The following is an 11009-nucleotide window of genomic DNA, read 5'->3' as shown; positions in this document are numbered from 1 at the left end:
AGGAAACCATGGCTTTCGTTGCTCAGAGGAGAAATTCGGGGATGAGCCGGTGCGAGGGATCATTTACGTTTTCGCGAAAAATAGATGCGGTGCCGTATGACGGGCCTCAAGGCTCAGCCGCTCAGTGGGCGAGGGGGAGACGCTGGCGAATCATTTGCTCCGAGTAGCTTCTTGAATGACACGAGTTTTTTAACGAGCTGTTTTTGGATGTACTTTTCACCCTAAATACGTACACCCACGTCGGAGATGCTAAACATTTTTTTTGTCATCCCGTACGTACACAAGATGGGCATGACGAATGAATGTCACCCAACGTAATATAGGTACGAAAAACTAAAAAAAAAAAAACGATAAATCTTTGCGAATGGCCTTTCCAGCCCCAAGTATCAATGTGATACGAAGACTTGTGTGGAGGGGGATGCGAAGAAAAGATCATAGCGCATAATAATAATAATAATATATACATCGATGTGACATCTTCGGCCGGTGCTTTTTATTCGCGCGTTTGGAACGGGTTGATGGATGAGAGTGCTCTCTTTCTCTCTCCACGTGCCATTGTGGGGCCATTGTGGGATGGACTGTATGGCGTCGCAGTGTCTGCGCGAATTTCATGCTTTTAGTCCCATGCAAATAAATCGAGCACCGGCAGGTTTTCCCGTTCGCGTGTGTACAGCGCCTGTGTGCACGTGTTTGCGTACACACGCCGTCGACATTTGGCTGGAGATGGGAAACATTTTCACTTTTCGCAGGCATTTTTCTCCCCCTTCGTCTTCTTTTTGGATTTCCCTCCTTTTTCCAACGGCGTTTGTGTTGGCGGGTGAACGGATGGATGTTAATCGGACGCGAGCAGTGTTTGTGACGCCTGGAACATCTGATGAATAAAGAAAGGGAAAAAAGGGCACTCACCAAGTACATTTTATATTCGAGGCAGGCTTTTTGTATCGCATAGAACGCAGGAGGAACCGCTGCGTTACTCCGATTTTGATATCTGCGATGGAGTATTAAACAGTAGTTTACACGTGTTTCTCATTGTGATATCGGTTGATACAAAAAAAAAATTATACGAAAACGATAGTACTTTGTGCAAGTTTTAATATTTTTTATCAACTCTAAATTCCGTAATAATCTTCGTGTTTTGAGAAATGCATGTAATTAAATGTGAGTATCGTTTGAAGCATTTTAATACTATTTTAATGGATTTTTGGAAATGGAATATCATAGTCATCGATATCAAAGGTGAGTACTAATTAATTATTTAATATTCAGTGATTAACAAATACGTCTCTTCTTTATAAAAATACTCTAATGGAGGCTAATTAGGAAGCATTAAATAATTACTATCAGTAGGCGGTAATGTGGGTCAAGTGTAAATTGTACACATCAGTCGGGCGCATATATATATATATATATATATATATATATATATATATATATATATATATACTTATCAAATATACATACAACAAATTAATGGGATAAACTGTACATATACGTTTGAACACGGAGTGACAATTTTCGTATGGATAAGATTATGTACGCTGTTCCTAAATTTTTCGCTCCTACTGATCGTTTTGAAATTTTTCACGTGAAATAGCCCAACACTTTGAGTAATCCTTGATGTATATATACCTGTACAAGGATTATCCGGTAAAAAAGATTTACCTACTTACGCCTGAGATTTATATTTATACTTCGTCTTTATAATGCATTATATATGAGTATTATTATACAGTTTATTTCCAGTAATGGTCATAAAGTATCCAAAGTGAGTAAAAAAAAAAAAGAGACATATATATACACACACCTTTTTACCTTGCGTTTACTTTGAGCATATCCCTCAAGGCCTCATTCACTACCACGTCATTATAAACGTAGCGTAGGGCCATAGTGGACCGTTTATTGTCACCACAGCCCAAAGCGGGAGCATCTTTGTATCTCCCACAGTGTCTCATCCTGCACGTGAGTGCTTACAGTCGACCAGGTGGTGGTGTACCCACGCGAACCTAGTGCCCAACAATATAACAAGCTCTGAGACAATAGCTCTCTTCCCCGGTCTCCGTTCTCCTCCTGCTTTGACGGGGCCAAGATTTACAATGGCCCGTTCCTCCCTTCCACCTGAGACACATCGATTTTTGACGGCCACAGCAGTCCCTTTCGCCACATCGTTCTCTCCCAAGGAATGTGCCCCCACCCCCCGTGAAATCGCCTCGATTATTTACGCCCAGCTGTATACACTCGTATATTCATATACACATGCCTGCACGCGGGGCTCCTCTCTCTCTCTCTCTCTCTCTCTCCGTATCCAGTTGTTCTTGTAAAGAAACGCTTTTTTAGTTTTTTCAATCATCTAATCGGTACACGGTGGGGGTTTTTCCCCCAAAAACTCTGGCAAAACAATAAACCGTATCTTCGAGGAGAAGGATCTGTTATCTCGCCTCAAATGAGAGAAAAATCCGTAAACTTTGAGAACTGGATCACAATTATGGTCTGCACGTAAACTTTGAGAACTGGATCACAATTATGGTCTGCACGTCTTACTTTCTTCCTCGAGCTTTCAATGCTTTGACGGAAATGGCACCACAGCAGCAGAGAACATCGATTATGGCTACCGGAGACTGTGTCGCAACTAGGAAGCACGTGGCGCGCCTGCAGGGAGAGAGAAATCCCAGGACCTCCGCTGCTGGTGGTGCACGTATATATCTGGTTCTCAGAACAAATAGCAGCAGAAAAATAAGCATCCCTAATTTATATTCCCCGCTCGAGTGGGATATATACGGCAAAACTGGTATTACGAAACAATCGGCCGGATGAAAACGGTAAAGGAAAGCGAACACGAACGAGAGATGCGCTCATGGAGCCCAGGGTGTTGAGTGTATGGGTGTAGCGAATATGGGGTGTATACACTGTATATATATTGTATCCCTGGCATTGATGTCGAAGCGGGCAGGTGTCCGAGAGTACAATGGCCCGGCAATCAACGGCAGAGAGCGCAGGCGCGACTCTACGATTATCTCTCACTCTCGGCTCTCTCTTGTACAACTATATAAGGTAGTTTGTACATAAATATATGTACAGTGTACCACCAGGTATACCATGTATACATATACGTACGTGAGAGATGCACGAAAAACGGATGGACGGCTACCTGTGCCCTACAATGCACACGCATATATTTATACCTCCCTGTACAGCTCGACCTCTGTGTCTCTCATTGTCCGCACATGTATGGCCTTGTTATACTCTACAATGCGCCGTTGCTCGCTGCAAGTATACAATGGGGATGAACGAAAATCGAGAGGAGAAGCTGGCCGTGCTCTCGGACACATCTTGACCTTGTTGCGCTCTATTATTTTATTTTTATTTTTTTTTTATTTGTGTTTCTTCCCTTTTTCATTCTTGGCGTAGATTATCTGTTGCTGCTACAGCTTCTTCTTTTTTTTTTCTTTTGCGGATCAACGTGAATTTTTTCCTTTTTTTTTTTTTTTTTTTACTCGATTGTTGATGAATTTTTACGACCGTTGGTTAATTTAGGGTATAATTTATGGAGCAGGCGAGTGACGAAAGTCTGACGCGTACATAGTGTCGATGAAAGTGAATACAAGTTGTGGTTTACGTAGACTTATTGTTATATTTTTTATTACTATTGCATGACTTTCGAACTGATGGCATTTATATTTTGTTCGAATCTAATGACATATCCTAAGAACTTGGACGGATAATCCTGTTGTCAAAACAAAGATTGCACATTCGAATGATAATTAAAAACTTAACGAACATCTATTATTCTCTGCTAAAAACCGTACAAAAACATTCATTCAATTAGGCCAGTGAACTGAGCAGTTTCAGTAATTCCCTTTGTTTATGCGATGGATAATGGATTGTGTATTTATTTTTCTTCTATAACTGTAAACGTGACTAAAGGCGTGCAACTTTCACTCTCAATGGCGTACAATTCCCATGTAATGACATACGACGGGCACCAGAAGCCCTCGTAAACGGCTCTCCAACAGAGAACCACGGCGCAGGGGAGAAAAAAAGGTCCTTCGCCATAAATATAGCGTATCGTAAATTTTCGCGCCTCTGAAGAGAAAAGGCTCCGGCCTTGGCACAAGAGGTACGATCGTCCACGTCTAATCCCGTTTTGTCGAGACTCCAAAGTACACAGATGGTTTTTCAAAAATCCCACGGCTTCGAGAAAACACTGGCTATATACTTATAGGTGTGTGTGTACACACTACATTCATTTTCATTGAAATGCAGTGGCGCGATACAACGCACCTGTGCGATATAACTTATCCTTGACTTTCTCCGACGATGATAAGAAAATATTAGGAAGATTATAGGTCTGTCAGTAACAGGATAGTTAATTACGAGCAATTATTAGGTTAAACTGTTGAAGCAAGTGTCTTAAATCAACTTCAACTGTTAGTATTCGCTCCCCAAATAATTAATGATGATAGTGATTAACGTTTCTATTATAAAGCTAAATAACTACTAAATAATAGCTGACAAAAATTTTCTAACACAATAAAGCTAATGCTATCTCAATACTATCTGAGTGTCAAAAAGTCGTTAGAGCCACGCTAATCTGATATTTTATCAAACAGTTAACCGTTCACATAGTGATAAGAACGGCCTTTTAGATGGTTTATTCATGATTATGCATAGGAAAAAAAAAGATACTAGTTTGAATCAATCGTTCTTTGCTTCTCTATGAAAATGGCCATTTTTAAAACTCTTGCACTGGTATTAGTATTTCGAGGTAAGCTCGTTATTTTAATCGTTAATTCTATAATATATAATAATTTTTAAAATGATTGCCTACTTTGGTCATTATATTATATGGTGTAATAAAGCTAATTGCTAAACCTTACTATCTGCAGAAACGTTTTTTTCAAATAAACGTAATTTTTTAATTTCTTATTAAATAGTCGTCAATGCTCACTGGAAAACTCCTTCGAAATGGCAGTTTAGATATCACGTGGCAGTTTACGAACACAAAACAGAACTTACCACCTACATATGCAATGGTGCACTTGTCAAGAGAACCTATGCCATTACAAGGGCTAGCTGTGTGTCTAATAAAATGGCCAAGTACAGCATTAAAGTCAGTTTCGATGATGTAAGAACCGCAGAGTTTATCAAAGTCAAGGATATTCTGGTTCGCGATGAATACAAGCCAAAGTAAGACATGTCTTTGCATTTATGACTAATTCCTTTGCAACTAAAAACTGTTAACATTTTTTCAGTAACGAATCCTGTAACGACAATGACATAGCTATTTTACACTTGGAACGTAATCTAAAACTCATTAGAGCTAAGAATGTACTTGTGAATCTTCCCACATCCAATGAAATCATTGGTACACAAGGAAAACTTTTCTTACCTTACAATCGATTGACTCCAGAGGGTGATATACTGCAAGTTTGTGAGGCTCATATCATGGAAAACGAGTGTTGTAAAAAAACGTTATGGAAATATTATATCCTTACGTTGCATAAATCTCAGTTTTGTATTACTTGCGACAGTTATAATGATCCTTGGAAGATATTGGTAAACTTTAAGAGCATACTTTTGTTGCAAATGTTTAAGTAGGGACATTTAAAAAAAAAATTTTACATTTTACAGGATGACTATGATTTTCCTTTGGTTAAACAAATTGGAGACAAAACTTTTCTGTTTGGACTTGGCTGTAAAAACAAAATAACATTCACAAATATTTCATTGCATGTTAATTGGATAAATAATACAATCATGAGGGGTGTTAATAAAGGTAAGTGCTTTCAGTAAATTACATTGCATATTATGTGAAATAATTTGTAAAATTAGACAAAGTTTTGATTTCTATTCTTTTCCAAACATTGATATTCATACTTAAGTATTTACTGATACTTTACTGTCTGTTACGTTATACTGGAGCTAATGTTAAAGCACCGGCTGACAGTTGTCTCATTTTTCAAAATATAATATAACAAAATGAGAAAATGCATACACAAATAAACACCATTTTTTTACTCTAGTTAATAGAGCTGTAGGCACAGTGGCAACGAAAAGTCTATTCCCACATCACGTAGACATTATGAATAATTTGGGAGAATACCTTTGCAGTGGTGCACTTATTAAAGAAAACTTCGTTGTAACAAGTGCCAGTTGTGTATGTAATAATTTATATTCATACTATGTTGTATTTGATTTTCTGGGCTCTGCTTCTCATTTAAATCCACATATGATTTCTGTTAAAAAAGTCATTACGTACATGAAATGTAATCCAATGTAAGATATTTATTTACAACTAATTATCGTTTTATATTTAATTCAATAATCTTTTGGAATAAAAAATTATAATTAGTGTTACAGAATTTATTGAGCACAACATAGCTGTTTTGCAATTGGCATGGAAAGTAGACCTTAATGAAACTTATGTGAGTCCAATTAAGTTGCTGGATATTAAAGAACCATTTGCAGTGGGACATTATCTAATTGGCTACGAAAGTTACCAACTCAGGTACATACCAGCTGACAGGCAGGAAATTTATACCGCTGTCGTAGAGGACGTAAGTTACTGTCATTATCATGTATATAGAACACAATTTTGTGCAAACGGCAGGAAACACCCTAATAATTACTGGGTAATTGAGATTACACTTTCTTTGTATAGTTTCAGTTTGTCAAGTTTTTTTAATAATTTTATTTTACATCTCCACATTAGTATCCCAGTACTCTGGTTCAGGACATTGACAACGAGTGGTTTTTGGTTGGCATTCCTACAAGTCATACAAACATTTACACCAAAGTTTCTTTGTATAACAAATGGATCAGCAATCAAACCAAGAAGTATGAATTATAAGAAGCGCAAAGCCATGTACGGAAGTTGAAGAGCAGTTGGAAACAATTGAATTGAATTTGAATTTGTGGACTTACTTTGTTATTTCTTCCAAATGTATTTCTTTTAAATCTATGTTTTTCTAAACGAGATTTACTTCCGTGCTGTAGTATTGAGTCAAATAAAGTTTTTTTTGGACATGGACAACGTAAGAACCCAATGAATTTTTCCATTGCAATTCCAATGAATAATAGTAATAAAAATAATAATATTGAGGCACTGTAGAAATGGAGGGATAGAAACACAAAGACACTGTTATCAAGCCTTATTGGTTAACACACTAAAAATTAGAAACAATCAGAGTAATTAATGCCAAAAAATAAAATTATATAGCCACAGACTCAAATTTTGAAATCAAAAGACCATTGAAGTGAGCTTATAAAAATGTTCACTGCTGAGCCAAAAAGTCTACAGGCACATATGAACACTGATACAACATACTAGTAATTAAGATACATGTAAATAAACAGAGCCACGTGTACAATAACAAGGAATTTAGTTAAATTATAGCTTATCAGAAATGTATTTAAGATATAAATACTTTAGAGAAATAAAAGAAACGTGGAGTCTCATTTCTCAATTTATGTACAGCATACAATGTAAACTCCCAATCGTATACCATCGAAATATAACAAAAATGGAAGGACCAATCAACAACGATTCTACACAAAAAAAAGCTGTGACACGGACGAGCGAGACTCTACTATTACGAAAAAAAAAAAATTGGCACTACACTTAACCGCAGTAAAACCTCGCCAAGTTAAACGAAATCAATCCTAAAATAAACATTGTTTAATCACTCATTTTTGCTTAGGCATTGTGCAAAGTTCCCGAGTCTAATCTACCCCCATCGCGATTCCACGTCTTGCGCGAGCCATTGAAAAGAGGCAGAAACACGGACTATGCACACCGGATAAAAGTCGAGCGAGGCGGGGGGAGGGAGGGGGCGAAGGCAGCGAACAAAGAAGCGGAATCAACGCCGGGGAGGCGAGATTTATCTTTTTGAAAAAGCTCCCCATTGTTTCGTTCTCGCGCATGTTTGCATGCACGCGTTACATAAACACAAGTTGCGTATACGTACGTAGAGGGGGGGGGGGGTGAGCTTCGCGTCGATTCGCGTACGTACATACACACACTTGCTTGAATCGCGCCTAGATGCTCGATAGGAGTCACAGAGGGAGGGAGCCTCCACGCTTATTCATGCTACCTGCGTCGCGTTTTGTCGGTCGGCTAATAATTTCATTAGAGAAGAAAAAGAAGGCAAGCTTCGCTTGGAACTTTTTTTCTTTACTTTTTTTTTTTTTTATTCATCTCACTTCGGTGAGTTAGCGCTGCAACGTATAGTTGATCGAAAAGAAAGTAGTAGTCAAAAGGGGAAACCAAACCTCGGTCGAAATTACGCAAGTTCCGACGTACGCGCATAAAAGGGGTCGATCGAGCGATAAAGCGCGAAAAGGCCGCCCCGCGCGACCGAGGCACTTAGCTAAATTGGAACTGAAGGAGATGAAGACCTCCTTGGTGCCCCGTCACCACGACGACACGCACACGAGCCGGGGAAAACGTTCGTGGAATCGTTACCACGGCCTTGATCGGCTTCCTTCTTTGCTGCCCGAGTGTGCGCGCACATAATCAAGGTTTAACTTCATCACGGGTTGCGTAAACCCTCCCTGGCTTTGTCGCTACTAATTTCAGTCCTTTGGGCAAATTTTCAATTAAAATCAACGAAAAGACCAAAAACAAAGGGCCAATGAAAATATAAATGAGCCTTGGCTCGAGTGCTCGTGCTTTTTTGGATGCGTAAGCAGTACAAGCACGCTCTGCTGTGTAATAAATGTACAAGGTGCAAAATGAGAGCGGGAGCTTATCTCCATCTGGCCTACAAGCCTCGTATATATACCCGCACCCCGTCGGCATCGCTCGGCACCAAACTTGTAGCCTATGAATATCTAATGCCCGCGCCTTACTCTCCCCTCGATCTCTTCACAATTAAATTTCGACAATATGTTTTTGTTTCCATAGGGGGACACGTGGGGGGAAGCCACCCTCCCGTTAAAACAGTCGCCCGCCGCACAGCACACACGGAGCTTCGCCCCCCTGCCCCTGGTACAATGTTCACATAGTCTATACCCTTCGACACAATACGTGTATATGTTGTGTACGCGCGCGCGCGCATTATTGAATGTAACGCGTTAGGTGTAAGTCGCTCGACAACTACTACCAACGCCGGGGAGTAGGTATTACTACCCGCTTGTGTGGGGCGTTATTCTCTCTCTCTCTGCCCCCGAAAACTCGCTCGCGCGGTTAAATCGAAATCCGGACACGAGTGCGTGGAATCGAGGCTCTGCGTGTATACATATATATATACGTGCATCGCGTGAGGGAGCGAACGTATGTATTATATACCTATACGCGATTGCGGCTTTTTCAAGTACGTGTACGAGTATTACGGAGACTCTGGGTGCAATTGGGCGTGCATGTGTGTAAGTTGTATATTATACGCCGGTGATGATTAGAGTGGATTATGCTTGTCGATGCGTTTTTAAAACGCCCTGGATTGTTGTTTAATGGCCTCCTGCGAAGCCCTTGTTTTTTTTTTTTTTTTTTTCTCCTTTTTCTCGTTACCGCGCAGCAGTACATGGTCCTGAGAGCAGAGGGCTTTTTTTCGGCAAACCTCGTACGATTTAGGAAATTTAAAAGTATAATGTTGAAGGATCTCTGTGTGACTTTTTTTTCCCTCGCGACCATGCCATTATTGGTAATTGCGGGCAAGGATGACCCGAGGGTTGAATTAACAACGGCACACGCACCGACGAGCAGCATCCGGGCAGGACCAGATTAGGGTTTTTGCGCGCAGTGAATATTTTTATCCGAGTTATGGCTTCTTTCATCAGCTATTAATGTAACAGTAATTTTATACCAAACGGTATAAGCGTGAGAATAAATTGTGCTCAATCTCCTTCTGTAAAAACTCTAATAACTATAGAGATTTTTTACGGTGTCTGAAAAGACTTTGTAAGTATCAAAAGTCTTGGATGACCTTAAAACCTTTTCACAGGACTTTCAAAGTTATTCATTAGTTTTCAGTGACACTTGGAGACACTTTGTGACTCTAAATGACTTGAAAGTCACTTCGAGGCCTTTGTAGTCTTTGGAGACTTCACAGCCCCTCGTGAAACATCAAATAATTGTAATAAATATCGTCACGAAACATAAAAAAAAAAGGTATTGTGAAAACGCACAAAAGCCCACTGTACTCACAAAAAGACAACCGAAATCCGTATATTTCAATTGATATGCAGCGTAATAATGTGCCTGCACACACTAGTTGACCAGCAGTTAAGAACCGATCACTGTAAACACAAAGCCATTCCCCACCGGTGAATCCGAGCACACAATAATTCAGCATTCCGATCTCTCTCCTCCCGCCCGTCTTATGCACACACACACACACACACCCCGAGCGCCACTCCTATTCATGGCCTCCGAAAAACTTCCCTCTCGAACACGTCCTCCTCCTCCTCCCATTCCCTTTTTTTTGCTGCACTTTGCAGCCTTCCCTCCCATTTTCTCGCCCCCCCCCTCCTCCTCCTTGGAGGCTCGCCGAGTCACAATGGCCGAGCAGCGCACTATAGCTCACCCTCTCACACATAAAAGTCTCTCGCGTGTACCCCGAAGAATAGGCACAATGGTCGTAATAGTGGTAGTAGTGTGGCGGTGGGTGGGAAAGGCAAGACGTGCATTACAAGAGAGGAGGGGCCGAAGAAACGAGCGCACTACGCGGCCACGGGAAGAGGGAAAAATGGCGGACTGCGCGCGGTGAGGGAGGACTCGGTGCGCAAGTCACTTTCTTATACCTCCCATTCTTCCTCGCGGATAAGCCACCCTACCTTTCTCCCCCTCCCAAGACTCCTTTTCTATTAACGGCGAACAGTGCTCGCGTGCGCCTTTCTTCCTCCATTCTACCCGATCCTTTCTTCACCCCCACCCCCCTACAACTACCAACTTGCTCCGTCTTTTTCTTGCTCCCGTTTTTTTTTTTTTTTTCTTTTTTTTCCTCCTTATACGTGATGGCTGTGCGCGAGCAAAGTTTTACAATGGCTCCTTCCTGGGTAGCTGCAGTGAGGGT

The 11009-nt window shown here is 40.5% G+C and overlaps 1 protein-coding gene across 1 annotated transcript; it reads left to right on the top strand.

Annotated features, from left to right (window-relative positions):
- The first annotated feature begins 6226 nt into the window (after positions 1-6226).
- On the top strand, positions 6227-6847 carry LOC149374259 (uncharacterized). Its single transcript, XM_089594845.1, has 3 exons — positions 6227-6273; positions 6350-6629; positions 6710-6847. The coding sequence occupies exons 1-3, from the start codon at positions 6227-6229 to the stop codon at positions 6845-6847; spliced, it is 465 nt and encodes a 154-aa protein (XP_089450971.1).
- The last annotated feature ends 4162 nt before the right edge of the window (positions 6848-11009 follow it).

The sequence above is a fragment of the Copidosoma floridanum genome, unplaced genomic scaffold, assembly GCF_036245765.1.
Source record: "Copidosoma floridanum isolate Cflo_tuat_1 unplaced genomic scaffold, Cflo_Japanese_pri ptg000021l, whole genome shotgun sequence".
Taxonomy (NCBI): Eukaryota; Metazoa; Arthropoda; class Insecta; order Hymenoptera; family Encyrtidae; genus Copidosoma; species Copidosoma floridanum.
The sequence above is the reverse complement of the archived record's forward strand: the minus strand, read 5'-3'. Positions and strand labels throughout refer to the sequence as shown.